General features: G+C 44.9%; 1 protein-coding gene across 3 annotated transcripts in view; it reads left to right on the top strand.

The window, feature by feature from the left end:
- NADK2 (NAD kinase 2, mitochondrial) overlaps positions 1-20,121 on the top strand; it is a 1,068,394-nt gene that overhangs the window by 787,236 nt on the left and 261,037 nt on the right. Inside the window, exon 8 of one of the 3 annotated variants that reach the window (XM_086960538.1) lies at positions 6,271-6,366. The exons of 1 other annotated variant lie outside the window; for it this stretch is intronic. In XM_086960538.1, the coding sequence (XP_086816664.1) occupies positions 6,271-6,366 (96 nt within the window). Of the gene's footprint in view, positions 1-6,222; positions 6,367-20,121 lie in introns of all 3 variants that reach the window. One more of the 3 variants, XM_086960537.1, reaches the window with a different exon arrangement.

Genomic DNA, 20,121 nt, shown 5'->3' with positions numbered 1-20,121 from the left:
CACCTTGGTAGAGCTGTCAGTAGTCCCACATCAAAATCTACATCTCACCTCCAGTTTTCTCACTCAGAACCATGGAAAAATCAAGCATCCAAATTCCAAGTATCTCAACTTAGCAATTTGGCTGCTGAAGTCGTAGTTTAGATATTTAAGTTTGCCACTAGACTGTATGACTATTCTGAAAGCCTACTACCAAACCTTGTTATGATGCAAAGTGGAAACAATTTGTTGTCTATTAAAACAACAACAAAAATATTCCTCTAGATGCTTCTGTTCAAAACATTATCTGTTACCTTTTTTACCTACAGCAAACTGGACTAGCTTACACATCTATTTGATTGCACCTTGCAGCAGTAGTTGCATAGTTGCAAAACGGACAGCATTTATCTGTATTCAACGTTTCTGCCATTACAGCTTTTATGGAAGGCTTAACGAGACTAATAACACCAAAAATCCCCCGGCACCAATGTGGTATCTGAACATTGTACTTGCAAGACTTATGGGTTCACCTTTTGAACCATTACACAATTGTCCTTTACAGTTTCTTTCATGGAAAATTGCCTTCCGCATTGCAGTCACTTCATTAAGGAGAATTGGTGAGCTACAAGCATTAATCTTAGAAGAATCCTTCTTTCACCTTCATAAAGATAGAGTAGTTCTTTGCACCAAACCCAGATTCCTTTCCAAAGTAGTTTCTGCTTTCTATCTTAACCAGTCAGTTGAGTTACCTGTGTTCTTTCCTCAACCTGATTCAGTAGCAGAATGAGCTCTTCACACACTTTACATCAAAGAATGTTATTGTACTACATTGAAATGAGAAAGATTTTCATAAAACAAAGCAACTGTTTGTTGCATTTGCTCCACCTCACAAAGGCAATCCTATCTCTAATTCTGGCATTTTCAGATGGATTGTTAAATGCATCCAAACCTGCTATGCAAAAGCTAAAAGAACTTTATATCCCTAGAGAGCATTCCACTCTCCAGACAGTGTATACTATCTCCTTTTTAGGTAACATCCCTCAAGCTTACATCTGTAAGACAGTCAACACCACACATTTACTTGACACTGTTGTGTGGATGTGTTAGCACTCCAAAAAGCCAATGTAGGGCAAGTGGTGCTTAAGATACTTTTTCTGACAACGGCAACATCTACTGGTTAGTCACCACTTTGGGAGCATGTACAGCCAATGCAAAGCATGTGTATCGACCGCACATGTGCCTCAAACGGATTGTTACTTACCCAGTAAGCATCTGTTCTTGGCATGTAGAGCTGTAGATTCACATGCGCCACCCACTCCCCGGGCACCCATAGTTGTTGCAGTTCTCACTATTTACATTACATACACATGGACATCTCTTTACTACACTCACTCCATTCTCATCCTCTTGCAGGAAAACAATCTAATAATTGAGTCGATGCCCATGCGCACTATCACCAAAAGGAGGTGTCACCTTACCTTGTGACTGGAAAGACTTCTTCGAAGGAAAACAACTTGCAAACATCCGGACCAAACACTAGATTGCAGGAATATGCAAAGCACTTGAATCTACAGCTCTACACGCCAAGAACAGATTCTTACTGGTTAAGTAATATATAATCCTTCTCCGGTATTGGAATCTTTCATAAATTTACATGCAACCCACCCTCCTCCTCTGGGAAGTTCACCTTCTCTTTTGGTTTCATGGGTGTATCTCCTAAACTTCTGCTTTGATGGAGCTCTCAGGAGTATTCTAGAGGGGGGAAAAAGAAAAGTGTTCTAGAGGGAACCTTGTTGGATGGAACCTATATTTGGTCTGTATTTTATCAATGACTGATATGTTACAAAACTAAGGGGCCTAGGGCCTTTACTAGATAGTTTAACTGTGCATTTCTATTATAAGTACATGGGACTCCCATCTTGACGACTAGGAATGATTCAAGAATGTGAATCTACAAAAGATACCCCAATACTGGAGAACTACTGTTAAGGTAAGTAACCTATTTTCTTGTGTTGACTGTGATTGGAAAGATACCAGAACACGAGATAAAGACAACATTTTCACCTTGAAAATCGGCCCATTTAGGTGATGTTGGTAGCTGCTATGTTTGGATCCAGGCTCGATGGTCACCCTTCAAACATAGACATTTCTGAAATGTAGACACACAGGAGAGTCCAGCGCAGTGTGACTCTGTGGATCCCATTTCCTTTCCCAGAATGTTTGGCAAACTTTAAACTTTTACTAAACTCACTTGTTTTTCTCACATTTCTGGGAGTGGAAAGTTCCATAATCTGCAGTACTCTTCCTCCCACCTAGTTGTACCACGATTCTCCATAAAAAACAGAACCCCATTTGTGTGTCTGGGCCGGTTTCCTGGGACAGGAACAGGGGAACTGTGTCCATATTAAGTCAGTGTTCTACCCATAGTCATTGGTTCAATCTGCTCTTTTGTCTGTAATTGGCCCACCACACAAGTGGGGTACAGTTTGTATCCAGAGAGGTGGAGGAAACCCAGAGGGCAGAAAGACTGTTCTTTTTTTTATTTTTTCCTTTTAGGGGTTAGGAGTAGCAATGCCGATGCCCTGCCGGGCACAAACTCCTTCAAAATTCAAAATCATCAATGGTGTCTAGTGGGTGGATCAATGCTTGAGGATCGTGGTCCTGGGGCAATCAGCAAGCAGGGATTGGGAAAAGCGCTGCTGAAAAAAGGGGATATTGTTCCCTTTCCAGCATCACCTCGATGTGGTGGGGGTGGCAGAGTTATGTCACCATTCACTTGACGAACAATTCACATCAAGTGCACTGTAAGGGGTTAAACTCACATCCAACATTCAATAGCATCAAGAAACTGCATTGCACGAAATCGAATGTAAAACACGGTTACATTTCCAAATTTTTGTTTCTGGTGACAATCCTTAATTATTTTGAAATGACAAGTCTAAACAATGCAATCTTAAACTTTTCCATTGCCGTTTGGTTTTATAGTCTGTACACATTTGGTAAGGAGAGCGAGCAGGATGAACAGTCGGGAATGTCGCCTTGATGATGATTATGGTATTCGTAGTACTTTCTATCCATCCTTCCCTGCACTTGCCATCACCAATGGGAATGTGCTCTGCTTCAATTAAAAGAATATGACGTTCTGGAAATAAACAAGAGGAATAATCTAATTCAGTAGTCACAATTAAGAAGTACTTTCTATATTATTGTTGACCCAATCAAGACGTAACAAATCAGTTTATTCAGCAACAAGAATCCTCAGCCATCCCGGGTGGCATGCTTCATAAAAGGATTCTGTCCCAAGCTACGCAGGTGGTGCAATGCCTAGCAGGTCCGTTACTGGGGTCTCTTTGATCAGGGTCGTTCTACAGCCCGTGGTAAGTGCTGTTGTGTCTAGTGAAAGAAAATTAAAATTGTCTGTAGATTCCCACAAGGATTTGACTTTGGTTTGCAGAAAAAGGGGGAGCTATGGCAAGATTATAAACTCTGAGGCCCAGTTGAATTTAAGTCAATCTGTGGTCCCTCTCCTTTGGCCTACATATTTTGCCCCCAACTGCCTCAAGGTTACTGCAGAACATGCTAAAAATGAACCTGTCCTTTCTGCAGCCATGTCAGTCCTATCCCAATATTTAGAGATTTCAACCCCTTTGGGATACAGATAAGCCCAGCAACCACCTACAACAGAGGGACCTAGAGAAATGTATAAAAGTTGTAACTGGTGAGATTTGGAATTTTGTGGCAGATTATCTCCTCATGGTTATCACTTACTTTGAGATTCTATTGGGCATGCAGATGTCCTACCCATGCTCTTCGTCCTCCCCCATGATGAATGGGATGTGGAGTGTGGGTCTGTTTAACTTCCTCTGTAATGAGTACTCACGGACAGACTTGAGGCCAGTGTATAGGTTGCCGCAATTGTCTCGAGATATATATATATATATATATATATATATATATATATATTATACACACATATACACATATATATAAGTAGTGTAATCTCTAATTGGTGGAGATGCAACAGACAGCTGCTGCTCCGGTAGTTATTAAACCCCACCATCCAGGATCAATCACAGCTTTTGCCTGTACTGGGATACAGGAGTCAAATAATCTTAGTCTGTTGTTGAGGTTTTGCATCTGCTATATAGGTAGCTTTGTATTTATTTCTTCAGTTGACTTCAGGTTATCTCCTCATTGAGTCCTGCCCGTGACGTGCCTGGTTTTAACACCCAAAACTGTTCTCTTTGTAAGAGCTGTGCCTTAAGGTGAGGACTAGCTGGTACGGTCTCTAATATAGCCCCCTTCATGTTACTTGGTGTTTGTTGAACTTACAAGAAATGGACCGTGAATTTCCTAGTTGAGCATTTCATTGATTCTTTCTTTGACCGGTCATGTTTTCAACCCATCATACCTCAATCTGCATTCACAGGTAATCAAATACATGCATTTTTGTGTTAGTTTGTATGGTTCTGTAATTCTCAAGATTGTCTTTGGCCCAAGCCCAACATATTTGTTTCATGGTGCTAGCTGCATTTAATATGACCATCCATAGATTGCCTTATCTGGCAAATTTTCTGCTCCGTGAACTGCAAGACAAAGTTGGTACCATCATATTTATGATCTTCTGATCATTTCCATTGATTCAACCTTGATTAAATACTATATAAGATGACAGCACTCTTACCATGTTGAGTCATATGACCAGACAACATGAATCGCATGTCTATTTGTAAGTAAAGACTGACACCTGGCTACAATTTTCTTGTTACAGAGGAAGTTAAATAGTTCCACATTACTCATCCCATTTATCATTCAGGCCAGAATGCATGGGTAGGACACCTGAAGGCACACCAGACTCTAAAAGTATGTGACACGCTAGAAGGAGCTACTCTCCCACAGAATTCCGAATCTCGTTAGTGACAATTTTTATACATTTCTCTAGGTATAACTTTTGTACCTGGGTGCTGGGCTTATCCGTATCCCAAAGGGGCTGATATCTCTAAAGCTAGGAGTGAGAAAGACAGGCTGGCCAAATAACGATTTAGTTTTAGCATGTTCTGAAATGGCCGTGAGTGATTTACATGGTTATACTCAAACTCTCTCGATGCATGGTGTTTAAAATACTACGTTCAACCTTATGTTGAAGTGACAATGTTCCTCTCGCATACACATGTCAACACGTATATTATGTATATGTGTGCTCTTATCTGTTCCCCAACAAGTCCATCACTTTGAACTTGTGAGTCACCAAAATGAGGGGGGTCCACTTTTTTGGACACATATAATATTATGTATAATATGAATAATCACATCACTATAGATTTAGACCTTGTCTTCAAATAGTAGGATACGATTAGAAGGTCCTAAAGAAATGCCAGTGGACCGTGTAAGGCAGTAGGTCTTGAAACATGTAGACCAAAGGAGAGGGACAGCAAAACAATTTAAGTTCAACTGCTCCTCAGAGTTTGTATTCTTGCCACAACTCGCCCTTTTTCTGAACATAAAAGTAGAATCCTTTTGGGGATCTATAGACCAGATTGATTCTTTCACTAGACCCAACACCATCACTGGTACTTATCACGAGCAAATAAAATATCCTGATCAATAAGCCCCAGTGGGGGGCCTGCTTAGCATTGCACCACCCACCTAGCACAGAACGGATTCCTGTGATGAAGAATGCTACCTTGTTGGTTGAGGATTCTTGTTCCTGAATAATCTGATTAATTCTGACTGTTGGTTCAATTATAATGTCGAAATTACTACATAATATTTGACTAGCGAATTAGGAATTCGGAACGTCACATTCTTTTAATTTATGTTCATGTTTGGGAGCATATGTGAAAGGCCAATACCTCCCTCCCTGCCCCACTATTTTTTATATTAAAGATTTTCTAATAGACAGTTGGAGGCAAGGGTCACAGAGGGAAGGGGCATGAGTGTGGAGGTACTCATGAACATTTTAAAATGGCGTTTTTTAAAAGACTAAATCTTCCATTGCAAGCATTTCTCAAAATCTAGTGACTGAATAAGAATATCAGTATTAGAGTGCATTTTCTTCAAGGACTCTTCTCATAAGCTGAGGCACAATTAGTGTTCTTATCTTTAACATGTAGGTGCAATGCAACATTCCGTGTTCACTCCTACCGATAGTTCAGTACTTTGTAGACAGGTTGGACGTCATGCTGAAAGTCAATGTATTTTAAGATAACTGCACACCTTATTTAGACTGTGTTCTGTCTTATTCAGGGTGAAATATAAATCCTGCAAACCTCGTTTTACCTTCTCACTTCATAGGGCCTCCTACTATGAAATATCTGTTGATGATGGCCCTTGGGAAAAACAGAAGAGTTCTGGTTTGAATGTGTGCACCGGTACAGGATCAAAAGCATGGTAATGTTTATTTGGTTTAAATGAATTGCATGTAGGGGGACAGGCTCGAGGTTTGCTGATGCTTCCTATTGTTGTGCTTACATGTACCTGTATGTCCTGAAATGCGTGCAATGCTATTGTCAATCAATCAATCAATACATTTGTAAAGCGAGCTACTCACCCGCGAGGGTCTCAAGGCGTTGGGGGTGGAGGGGGTGGGTGCTACTGCTCTAACAGCCAAGTCTTGAGTAGCCTCCTGAAGGTTAGTAGGTCTTTGGTTTGCCGCAGGAGGATGGGGAAGGTGTTCCAGGACTTGGCGGCGAGATAAGAGAATGATCTGCTACTGTTGGTCGCTCTCCTGATGCGGTGGGACTGTGGCGAGGTCGGCGAACGGAGCTGGTGGTTCGGGGTGTAGAAGCTGATCCGTTTGTTGAGGTATGCTGGGCCGGTGTTGTGGAGCGCTTTGTGTGCGTTTGTGAGGAGCTTGAAGGTGATCCTCTTGTTGACGAGAAGCCAGTGCCGGTCTCTCATGTGGGGTGTGATGTGCTGTGGCGAGGGATGTCGAGGATCAGGCGGGCAGATGCGTTCTGAATGCGTTGCAATCGTTTCAGCAGCTTGGACGGGGCTCCCGCATAGAAGGCGTTTCCGTAGTCCAGCCTGCTGCTGACGAGGGCCTGGGTGACTATTCTTCTGGTGTCGGTGGGGATCCACTTATAGATCTTTCGAAGCATGGGAAGGGTGTTAAACAGGTGTGTAGTGTCGAAGATGAATCCCAGGTTGCATGCATGGTCGGTGGGTGTTGGGGCTGCTCCTAGGGCGGTCGGCCACCAGGAGTCGTCACAGGCTGAAGGTGTGGAGCCGAGGATGAGGACCTCCATCTTGTCAGAGTTCAGCTTCAGACAGCTGTTCTTCATCCATTCGGCGACGGCTTTCATACCTTCGTGGAGGTTGGTTTTGGCAGTGAGAGGGTCCTGGGTGAGTGAGATTATCAGTTGTATCTTGTCGGCGTAGGCGATGATGTTGAGGTCGTGCAGTCTGGCGACGTGGGCGAGTGGGGTCATGTAGATAATGAACAGCGTCTGGCTGAGTGAGGATCCTTGGGGTATGCCGCAGATCTTGGTAGTTTTGGATCGGAAGGAAGGAAGGAAGGCATACGCTCCGCGTTCTGCCGGAGAGGAAGGAGGTGGTCCAGTCCAGTGCTTTGCCTCAGATTCCTGCGTCGTGGAGGCGGGTGCGTAGGGTGCGGTGGCAGACAGTGTCGAAGGCGGGTGACATGAGGGTGAGGGCTGCTGTCTCGCCATTGTCCCAATACCAAGACAGGGTCTGGGCTCACTGGCAATAAGGACAAGCCTCACCATCAAATAACTATAAACCAAAAAGAGCACCAATATTGCCACACTACTTGAACTTGGATCAATGATGATCGCTCGAATCACTGAGCTAAACAGTAACTCTCTGGAAATGTTTTCTCCGGAATAAATCCAATGTGTTTTATTAGTTTCGCATCAAAAATATCACATCAATGAACAAATTTTCTTATTTGAATACAAACAACACTTATTGGACTCCACATCACATATGAAAAGGCATTTCTTTGACAAACAAAAAGACAATTTTAAGCAAAATACCAGCTTTCATTCAAACACTCATACAAGACAGCACATTGATATATACACACACTAAACAATTATACAACAATATTTACAGTTTCATAATTTAGAAAACATAGCATTGGAATGGGCAAATGAAAAGTTTTGAGATGCTTGATAATCAATCGTATATTCCTAATGCTGGGTAGAGGAGGTCTACGCGTTTCGATAACCCCTTGTTGTGGGGAAATCTCATCAGGACCATGTGCCTGTAAATGGAGAACAAGAATGAATCAACCGGGGGGAAAAAAGGCCATGCCTCTTGACACTACAGTGGGGGGTGGGAAAACTAATCCTACCTCTCGGGTGCTCGGTTCTCTCTTGCTTGATGGAACTGAAACAAAAAATGGAACATCTTTAGCCTTTGATTCAAAAAGGCACTTACACTCTCTTCACTGGTACACTCATACGTGAATACTTACATCCTTTTACGCATGCCGCGATTTAGCGAATTCCATATTTTCACAACTATGGTGGAAGTGGAGATCTAAAAAAATAGAAGGGCTTGTCAGGGTACGGTGGCGTTTTTGCTGGCTCTTGCAGCCGCTTTGGATGGGACAGGGGCGACTTACGTTTGTTCAGCGTGTAGGTCAGTCGGGTGATGGTTCCCGGGAATGATGGCGAATCTTCTCGTTAGTTGTCTAAAACAAGGGGGAGACATATGTCAGGTCTCTGTTTGTTCGGTCATTTGCCTCGTGGTTCTGATCTATCACGGCGTTTTGAAATACCTGAATGATTCTTTTAAACTGAGTTTATCAGGGGGTCCACGCTCTTCGGTCTCTGTCAGCAAATGCAGCGGCCGGCACCTTCCAGTCGGTGTAGCTGATCTCGCGTCTCCTAGTTTTACTCACTTCCTGGTACCAAGGATTGTGGGGATTGTAGTTTCATTGTCGGTCGCCATGGGGACCATGTGTGTTTAAGTTGAATCGGACCTTGTGCAGCCGACCTCACGGTCCACAGCGGGGGCAGTAGACCGATTAAGAATGTGTTCATTGCTGGGTCGACAATATTGCGTCCGGAGTATTTATAGGCGGTAAATCTCGGAGAGTTCATTCAGGCCACTTGTCGCCGTGAAACACGCTGAACAAACGTAAGTCGCCCCTGTCCCATCCACAGCAGCTGCAAGAGCCAGCAAAAACGCCACCGTACCCTGACAAGCCCTTCTATTTTTTTAGATCTCCACTTCCACCATAGTTGTGAAAATATGGAATTCGCTAAATCGCGGCATGCGTAAAAGGATGTAAGTATTCACGTATGAGTGTACCAGTGAAGAGAGTATAAGTGCCTTTTTGAATCAAAGGCTAAAGAGGTTCCATTTTTTTGTTTCAGTTCCATCAAGCAAGAGAGAACCGAGCACCCGAGAGGTAGGATTAGTTTTCCCACCCCCCACTGTAGTGTCAAGAGGCATGGCCTTTTTTCCCCCCGGTTGATTCATTCTTGTTCTCCATTTACAGGCACGTGGTCCTGATGAGATTTCCCCACAACAAGGGGTTATCGAAACGCGTAGACCTCCTCTACCCAGCATTAGGAATATACGATTGATTATCAAGCATCTCAAAACTTTTCATTTGCCCATTCCAATGCTATGTTTTCTAAATTATGAAACTGTAAATATTGTTGTATAATTGTTTAGTGTGTGTATATATCAATGTGCTGTCTTGTATGAGTGTTTGAATGAAAGCTGGTATTTTGCTTAAAATTGTCTTTTTGTTTGTCAAAGAAATGCCTTTTCATATGTGATGTGGAGTCAAATAAGTGTTGTTTGTATTCAAATAAGAAAATTTGTTCATTGATATATTTTTGATGCGAAACTAATAAAACACATTGGATTTATTCCGGAGAAAACATTTCCCGAGAGTTACTGTTTAGCTCAGTGATTCGAGCGATCATCATTGATCCAAGTTCAAGTAGTGTGGCAATATTGGTGCTCTTTTTGGTTTATAGTCTCGCCATTGTCCTTCAGGGCCCTGATGTCATTGGTGGCAGCGATGAGGGCCGTTTCAGTGCTGTGGTTACTGCAGAAGCCGCACTGGGATTGGTCCAGGATGTTGTTCTCCTCTAGGTAGCGGGTCAGCTGTTGACAGTTTTCTCGATGACCTTCGCCGGAAACTGGAGCAGGGAGATGGGCCAGAAGTTCTTGAGGTCCTTGGGGTCTGCTTTGGACTTCTTGAGCAGTGCGTTGATCTGGGCATGTTTCCAGCTCTCCGGGAAGGTCGCAGTCTCGAAGGAGAGGTTGATGGCTTTGCAGATGTGGGGTGCGATGGTGGCGCTGGCTTTGTTGAAGATGTGGTGGGGGCACGGGTCTGATGGAGAGCCGGAGTGGATGGTGCTCATGATTTTGATGGTGTTGTCGTCGTCGTCGATGTTGGTTCAGGTGAGAAGGGGGTTGTCATGGGTGGAGGCCGTGGGGTCCGAGATGGTGTTGGCTGTGGTGGAGGCCTGGTTGTCTAAGCTGTCGTGGATGTCTGCGATTTTGCGGTGGAAGGAGGCGGGCAGGGATTCACACAGGTCTTGCGAGGGTGGGATGTCGTTGGTGCTGGCGCTGAGGTTGGAGAGTTCCTTCACAATGTCGAAGAGGTCTTTGCTGTTGTGTGCTTTGTTGTCGAGGTGGTCCTTGAAGGAAGTTTTTTTGGTGGCTCTGATGAGGTGATGATGATGCTGCATGGGGTTCTATAAGGCTGCTTGGTTCTCTGGTGTCTGTTCGTGGCGCCATTTCTTCTCCAGCTTTCGGCAGTTTTGCTTGGAGGTCTGCAGTGAACCAGCCGGCGGTCTTGTTGGAGCGGCTGTTGGAGTGATTCTTGATCGGGGCGAGGGTGTTGGCGCAGTCTTCGATCCAGCGTCTGAGGTTGCTGACGGCGGGGTCGGTCGGTGCTTCGGGCGAGGGCGGTGTGTAGTTGTTCTTCAGTGATTTTGCTCCAGCAGCAGGGGGGTGGGGGGATCTGTTGGGTGCGGTGGTGCGTGGTGGGCTTCTTGAAAGTGAATTGGACGCAGTAATGGTCGGTCCAGTGGAGTTTGGTGGTGTGGCTGAAGGAGATATGAGAGTTTGCGGAGAAGATGGGATCGAGTGTGTATCCAGCGGAGTGGGTGGGAGTCGTGACGAGCTGTTTGAGTCCGAGGTTGTCAAGCACGGTGGTGGAGTTGGTGTCGTTGTTTTTCTCGAGGTGGAAGTTCAGGTCCCCGAGGAGGATGTAGTCCGTAGGTGCGAAGGCGTGCTGACTAAGTCAGCGATGGAGTCGCTGAACTCTGGCCGGGGTCCGGGGGGCCTGTAGATCAGAGTTCATCGGAGGCTGGTGTTGGGATCAGTGTGGATCTGGAAGTGAAGGTGTTCGGCGGTGTTGAGGGTGTTGTCAGAGTTGGTTGAGACCTTGGGGGTGGTCTTGTGGATGATGGCGATTCCACCTCCTACTCCGTTGGTGCGGTCTCTGCGGGTGATCTTGTAGCTGTCCGGGATGGCTGTTGCGATGACTGTTGCCGAGGAGTCGTTCATCCAGGTCTCTGTCAGGAAGGCGACGTCCGGGAAGGACGTGTCTAGCAGGTCCCAGAGTTCGACGGCGTGTTTGCGTGCGGAGATGGTGTTCAGGAGACTACATCTGAGGTGGTCGCGTCCTGTCCTGGTGGGTGGATTGGCGGGTCTGTTGCTGGTGAAATTGCAGTTCCTGCAGGACAAAGGTCCATAGGTGCGCTTCGGGGCTGCCTGGAAGCAGGAGTGCGCTCACAGACAGAGAATAAAACAGTTACAAAAAACGGCAGCAACAGTAAAAAACAGGCAAAAAAAGCAAACCTAAGGCCTACCACTGGCCACCAGGGATTGTGTGCTGTCTTCGTCTAGTTCTACCAAAAGTGTTCATTCAACAGCGGGCTCATGCTTTACATTTACCAGTATGCTAGAAAAGGGACCGAGGTGTTTCCTCAGCCTAATTTGGGTCAGGGGCGGTGCGTCTATTGAGGGCGTTGCCCCACTATCCATGGATGACTGTCACATCATTCAGGAGGATTTAAAAGCAAATAATAAGCTCACCCGCGGCAATGCTAGCTCAGTCAGGGAGCTTTACCATTAACGGGACAAGCAAACTCGACATCGCGGAAGGTGTGGGGGCGGGGTTGCAGCAATGATTGACAGCGCTGGCAGCAGAAACAGTGCAGCTGCAGTGTGCGTATGTAAATATTTGGACTATTAATTTTACTTACCGGCCCGCGCATGCGTACATACAGTACAGTACAGTACCTTCTCCCTACTCCTCCCTAGCGACTTAGACTGTGAATGACCCGGGCCCCCGGGTCTCATATGGGCAGGCAGTAACCCTGCTCTTAGCCAATCCTGGCGCAGTGGCGCTGCTGATGCAGCGCCAGGATTGGCTGAGAGCAGTCCCCGCACAGCCAGGCAGCCTGCAGGATGGTGCCGCTCGTGGGTGGTGACACTGCCTAGCGCTGCACTGTTGTAGGCCAATCACACTGTGGCTTATGTGACCCATACAGTGGTGATTGGCCATTTCTCTATACTGTGGCATGTCACCGCACCTGGCGTAGTGGCGCGCCAGTGCCACACGACACGAGTCGAGGAGAGTGTAATACGGTGGCAACTGGCTGCTTCCTGTCCTGTTTCTGCTGCGGAACCCGGCAGCACATCACATCGACCAGGAGCGTAGGTGGCGCCCCGGCCTTAAGGTAGGATTTATTTCTTTATTATTCCGGAGGGGCTGCCTTCTTCCTCTGGTCGGATGCCCAATGGGGCTTCTCCTCCAAAGAAATCTGAGTGCCAGTTGTGAGAGTGATGAAGAGAAGGAATCTGATAAGGGTGCAGAGAAGGAGGGAAAGAGCAAATGAAGATAGACAGAGAGGGGAGAGAGATTGGAAGAGCAACAAAGATACAGAGATAAGGAAGAGAGCCGAGGAAAAGGTAGAGAGGCGGAGGAATGGGTGTGTCAAGAGAAGGACAGAGAGGGAAATGAGGAAGGGCAGGAAAATAGAGAGGTGTGCGTGGAGGGAGAGATGGTGTATGGGGGACGGCACAGATAAATGTAGAGAGGCACTGAGAAGGTGTCTGACTGGGGAGGGAAAAGTGCTTCGCTCGCTCGCCACAGAGCGGTGTGACAATTGTTTTATGCCGCACCAATTTCAAATGTCAACAGCCGCCACTGATTTGGGTGACTCTTTACAGCTGAAGCCAGTACTGGAGATCCTTCTCCTATTTGGGTGCTAGCTTCATTCTCAGCATACTTTGATACCTTCACTTTTGGGAAGTAATTGGGGTCCCTGCTGCTGCTGGCAATAATATCCCGTTGGCACTCAATCCACTCATATCACTTTTAGTACATGTTCCAACTATGGCGATGCCAGCTGTCCATTCTGCACTTACTGCATTGGTCAAGAGTTACCTGTACCATGAGTGATTCGTACTCTCATCTCACGAGCGGCGGCATCAGCATCAGGTGGTTCATAAGGAACACTCAGACAGTGAGCCCAGGCAATCAAGACTCTGCCTAAATGTCTTTCTCAGAGGTTTCTAGAATCCAGTCCGTTTTGATACCTTGAGGAGTGTCCGTTCCTATTGGCTTGTCTCCCTCTACAGTACTAGTTCTGCCAGGATTTGGGTTGCTGGTAATTCTGCCTGTTCTCATTACAGGCATGCAGTAGTAGTGTAGATTGCCAGTCCGGGTTCTGCAGCTTCTTCCTGCAGAATGCTCCATGGCATTCTCAGACTGTGTACTGGTGTTACATTTTCCATTGGTTTCTCCGAATGTCTGGACTACAAGTTCGATTTAGTATGGATGTACTCTTGCACTCCTATTTTTTCGCTCTTTTGAAATTGTAGCGTGCTCCTTGGGTGTGCACTCCGTTGTGCACCAATGTAATAGGAAAATGCGTGTACCTAGAAATTGGGGAGCGTCCCCTGGTCACTGCTTGTTGCCCTTCAGGGTTTATTCAGTTAATACCAAAACTTGTCCATTTGTTTCTCAGTTACTTTTCTTTATTCATTTATTAGATATCTGGTTATAGAGTTATTATTCACTCTATCTTGTAAATCCTTGTCATACTATAGTCCTTGTTAATACACCTTCCAATGCATTTCGGCTTGTTTCAGCCTTCATCAGGGAAACATTCTTCTATAAATCAAAGTTTGTTTAATACACGAGGATGTAAAATGAATGCAACAGGTTATTTACATACAGGTGATAGTTGCCAGTTTTTATAGTGAGGTGGTGTGTAATCAAGCTTCTACGTGCCTAATATCAACATTATCCGTACGTACGTGGTGCCTTCCACTGTGACTGTCGATGAAACTGCTTCCTATGTTGCCATCGGGGTATATTACTTAAGCCAAATGCTCCGTGTTAAATGAGCACATGTATCTAATTGTGACATACAAGGTCCGCTGGTGACTATAGTGCGTGTTTAGTTCTAATTCGCGTGCCTATGATCTAACGTTTCGTGTTCACTGTTGACTGTCCGTGAAACCGCGGGGTATATCATTTAAACCGAATGCTCTGTGTTAAATGGGCACATGTATCTCATTGTGACTTTCAAGGTTCGCATGGTAGCTATTGTGCCTGACTAGACCTAATTCACGTAATTATGATTAAACATTCGTGTTCATTAGCCATACTCAATTGGTGCCGTTTAGTGATGTGCTCGCCGATCAAAAAAATACGTTCGGAAACGCCGTATGGTAAACGTACCTATCAGTGTGTATTCTTTCAATCAGTACCGCAGTATGTTGCAAACGATTTAGTGGTTGCATGCATTAAACGCGCTACCCGTGTGACTTACTTTACGAAGGTGGTTCTGCCGGTCCGGCGGTGTGTTCTGCTGCTCTGCGCTGATGTGGGTTGGATACCAGGACGGTCTCCTCCGTGATAGTCATGCACTTCCTACTTAGTGAACATAGTGGAAGGACTATGTGTCTGTGGTGTGCGCCATATTGGAATGTCAGTTTGCCTCTCTGAGGCTGTGTGAACGTAATTATACCTAGCCTGCTTCACTCGTTCGAGTAAGTGGCCTAACATAATTACAATATAGAAAAACAATTATTCAGGTGCAATATATTACAGTGATGAAGCTCAAACAAAAGTATTAAAATCGTGAAACATTATTCAGGGAGATCAATCAGGGGTTTAAAGTAAGGTCCTGGTGTACAATGTAGGTTATAGGTAACAACTGTATTCCACTCTATCGTTCATTCCCAATGGTTTGAGAGTTTCAAGTCTGTAAATCCAATGATTTTCTTGTTGTAACAGTATCTTGTTATTGTCTTTCCCTTCCTCTTTTGAGACTATCTCAAGTATTGTGAACCTTCGTTGGCCAACGTTATGTGATGCTTCCATAAAGTGGCTGGCTGCAGTAGATTTAACCAATCTATTTCTTATGTTAGATTTGTGTTCATTAATTCTGATTTTTATTTTGCGATCAGTTTTTCCTACGTAGCCTAACCCGCAGGGACATTTTAGCAGGTACACCACATTGGTGGTGTCGCATGTGGCCGTAACTTGTAGTTTGACTGAAGTTCCTTTCCTAGGGTGGGTAATGGTTGCCCCTCTAATCACATTATTACAATTGTAGCATGATATTGTGCCTTTATGTGTGCTTTCAATTTGTGGCTTTTTCGTTTAGAGTATCTCTCCTAGATTTCTTACCCTTTGGTACGCAAATATAAGATCCTCTTTGAAAATTCCATTGAATTCATGTTCCTGCGCTAGTATAACCCAATGTCGTTTGATAATGGCTTTGTAAGCTTTACTTTTGGTTGAATATTTTGAAACAATCACCATCCTGGTGTTCTCTTTTCTGGATGTAGCCAACTAAGGTTCACGATACTTGAGCTAGTCTCAAAAGAGGAAGGGAAAGACAATAACAAGACACTGTTACAACGAGAAAATGATTGTATTTACAGACTTGAAACACTCAAACCGTTGGGAATGAACGATAGAGTGGAATACAGTTGTTACCTATAACCTACATTTTACATAAGGACCTTACTTTAATTTAAACTCCTGACTGATTTCCCTGAATGTTTCCCGATTTTAATACTTTTGTTTGAGCTTCATCACTGTAATATATTGCACCTGAATAATTGTTTTTCTATATTGTAATTATGTTAGGCCACTTACTCAAACTAGTGAGGCAGGCAAGGTATAATTACGTTCACACAGCCTCATAGAGTGGCAAACTGACATTCCAATATGGCGCCCACCACAGACACATAGTCCTTCCGCTATATTCACTAAGTAGGAAGTGCATGACTATCACGGAGGAGACCATCCTGGTATCCAAGCCGGGAAACAACACTTACAACGCAACTTTTACAACGCACTACCTTTACAATGAAACTTTTACAACGCAACATCCATTACAATGCATGCCATTACAATCCAACCATTACAACGCATGTCACTACAAAGCATACCACTACAACGCATACCATTACAACGCATACCTACACTATCCAACACTTACCCTACTGTTGCACCGCCTGGAGTTAGAGTAGTAATTTCTAACCCTACACTATCCAATACTTACCCTACTGTTGCACCCCCTGGAGTTAGATTAGTAATTTTTACCCCTACACTATCCAACACTTACCCTACTGTTGCACCCCCTGGAGTTAGAATAGTAATTTTTACCCCTGCACTATCCAATACTTACCATACATGCAATGTAATGGTATGCGTTGTAATGGTACGCGTTGTAAATGTAGTATGCATTGTAGTGGAATGCGTTGTAAAGGTAGTTTTAAAGAATTTGTTGTAATGACATGCGTTGTAATGGAATGCGTTGTAATGGATGTTGCGGTGTAAAAAATGCGTTGTAAAGGTAGGCGTTGTAAAAGTATGCGTTGTAACGACATACATCCATCCAAGCCACATCGGCGCAGAGCAGGAGAACACACCGCCGGGCCGGCAGAACCACCTTTGTAAAGTAAGTCACACGCATAGAGCGTTTAATGCATGCACCCACGAAATTGTTTGCAACATAATGAGGTACTGATTGAAAGATTACACACCGATAGGTACGTTTACCACACGACGTTTCCGAGCGTATTTTTCTGATCGGCGAGCACATCAATAAGCAGCACCCATTGAGTATGGCTAATGAACACGAAGCGTTTAATCATAATTACGTGAATTAGGTCTAGTGACGCGCAATAGCCACCATGCGGACCTTGAAAGTCACAATTAGATACATGTGCCCATTTAACACGGAGCATTCGGTTTAAATAATATACCCCGCAGTTTCACAGACAGTCAACAGTGAACACGACGCGTTGGATCATAGTTACGCAAATTAGAACTAGACACACACGATAGTCCTCAGCGGACCTTGTATAGAAGTTGCCCACACCGTGATCTAATAACATAGTATAGTGAGCAATGCGAGCGGTGGTGATACAGGTATAAAGTTAAAAAAAGTGTCCCATAACATAATATAGATATAACACAGAATGTACCTCTGAGAAATTGAGACGGTCTATGAGCCTATTATGAGATGGAGAGACCAAGTGCCATTTATTTATCCTATTCGGATGTGCAAAGGAGATAGTGTTGGTCACGATTACAGAACAAAAGGGGGTGGTGTAGTAAAATAACATTCATGTGTGGATAATTTAGGTTCGAGGCATATGGGCTGCAGATGGTACATTATGAATAGATCGCCATCTGGTGTTGGGCTCGGATGATTGCACTTTGTTTTTCTCTTGGAGAGTCTTTTGTATCTTGGTGACTCCTCCCTTAGTTGGTAGTGCGCATGGGCATCGGCTCCATCCTTAGATTGTTTTTTTCCGCCATCGGGTTCGGATGAAGATCGAGACGCTCCAGATCAACTTCTGAAGAAAGTGATTTTTCGGCGCGTATTCCCTTTCCAATTCGACGGTATTGTTAGCGAACGCGTTCTTTTCCATTCCGACGCGTTACAAATTCAAAATAGAAGAGAAAAACTTGGATCTACGTCGAGGAACAAGAGACCTTTCTCGGCGCAGTCAAGCCCGGAGTCCATGGAAAGGACTCCATTCAAAAAATGTCCATCGTGTGGTGCTAAGTTCCCACACAAGGACCTACACGAGGTGTGCAACCTCTGCCTATCGCCTGAACACGAATCCAGGGACTGCGAAGCCTGCGCAGCATTCTCCTCCAAGCTAACGATCAGAAATCGTCGAGCTCGAAGGCACGAGGCTTCCAGAATGCAGGCGGAGGCGATCCCGGAGCTGTTCGGAGACGAACAAATCGAGGAAGAAGAGGACCAGTCGGGGTCGGAAGGGGACCAGTCGGAGGTTGAAGAACTCTTCGAGCAACAAACCGTGAGTGACGACGTCCCCTTACCGAAAAACCGACCCCGTGCGGTAACGACCCCGCCCTCGGGCCCGGTCAAATCGCTGAAAAAAGTTTCCGACGCCCCGCCTTCGGGCCCGGCAACGAAACCGAAACTGAAACCGAAACACTCGGAATCCCACCACGTCGGATCCGAAAAAAGGGCGTCATCGACTTCGACACCGAGGCGGCATATAAAGGAGAGCTCGGTATCGAAACATTCCATGTCGAAAAAGAAATATGATGTATCGCCCAAAAGACACTCGATACCCAAAAAGTCGGAATCGAGCAGACATTCGGTGTCGAAACCAGAAAGATCTGAGGATCGAAAACAAAAACAGCTCTCGGAACCAGGACCCTCGGTACCGATTCAAGAGCAACAAACAGATCCCAAGCAAAAGATCTTGTTTATTGACCCACAAACTGGGAAAGTGGTCACGAAGAAGAGAAAGAGTGAACAGTCAGAAGATAAACCTCTTCCTCCAAAAAAGAGAACAATGGGGACGAACATAACTCCTCCTGCTTCTCCTCGTCCTAAAGACACACCCTCTTCTCCTATTCCTCACAATAGGCCACATATTCCTACACCCTCCACACCAAGACCAGCTACACCTCAGTCAGATGTAGACAGTGATATAGGGGAGGGAGAACCTCAAGGGGATGACGAATCTATCCAGGATGAGGAAGATCCATGGGAAAATTACGATGTAGGGTCAGATGAGGACAACGACCCAGAGCTATACCCCTCAAAGCCTTCACCACCTGATGATAACACAGGTTTTGTGCAGCTCATTAATAGGGCAGCAAAATATCACAAACTAGATATGCACACAGAACCTCAGATAGAGGATTTCTTGTTAGAGACTCTACCTAGTGCACAGAGAACATCAGGTACTCTTCCTATGCTAAAGGGTCTTCTCACTCACACAGAAGAAATATTCGAAAACCCAGTGAGAGCCAGGGTGTTAAACCCAAGAATCGATAAAAAATATAAAGCGGCTCCAAAGGACCCAATATTTATTAGAGGGCATGTACCTCTAGACTCGCTGGTGGTCTCAACCGCTCGTAAGAGAGCAAACTCATTATCTACAGGAGAGGCTCCTCCACCAGATAAAGAGTCGAAGTTAATAGATGCATCAGGCAAGAGAGTAGCATCACAGGCAGCAAATAGCTGGCGTATAGCTAATACACAAGCTCTACTCGCACGTTACGACAGGGCACATTACGATGAGTTAGAAAAACTTCTCACACATCTTCCTAAAGAACATCAAAAGAAGGCAGACCAATTAATTCAGGAAGGTAAAATAATAACTAATACTTCCATTAAGTGTGCGTTAGACGCAGCAGACACTGCAGCAAGGTCTATTAACACTAGTGTCATGCTAAGAAGGCACGCATGGCTCAGAATCTCAGGATTCAAACAAGAAGTTCAAACAGCCCTACTGAACAGACCATTTGATCAGAAGACATTGTTCGGTTCAAGTACAGACGAGACATTAGAAAAGATGAAAAAGGATACAGAAACGGCTAAGTCAATGGGAGCATTGCAACAGCCAACGCACAGAGGTTCCTTTCGTAGATCCACCTATAGAGGGGGCTCAAAAAACACAGGAACAAATCAGCAATCCACATCTTTCACACCAACATCACCCAGAGGTAATTCAAGAGGTAATTACAGAGGTAACAACAATAAGGGTAGAGGCCGCGGAAATAATAACAACCGCAACGCCTCAACACCAAAACAGTGACTTCATAGATCTCCCCCCAGACCACATAACACCGGTCGGGGGACGTCTATCACAGTTCCTACCTGTCTGGGAAGACATCAC

Source organism: Lissotriton vulgaris, chromosome 3_1 (genome assembly GCF_964263255.1).
Source record: "Lissotriton vulgaris chromosome 3_1, aLisVul1.2, whole genome shotgun sequence".
Taxonomy (NCBI): domain Eukaryota; kingdom Metazoa; phylum Chordata; class Amphibia; order Caudata; family Salamandridae; genus Lissotriton; species Lissotriton vulgaris.
The sequence above is the reverse complement of the archived record's forward strand: the minus strand, read 5'-3'. Positions and strand labels throughout refer to the sequence as shown.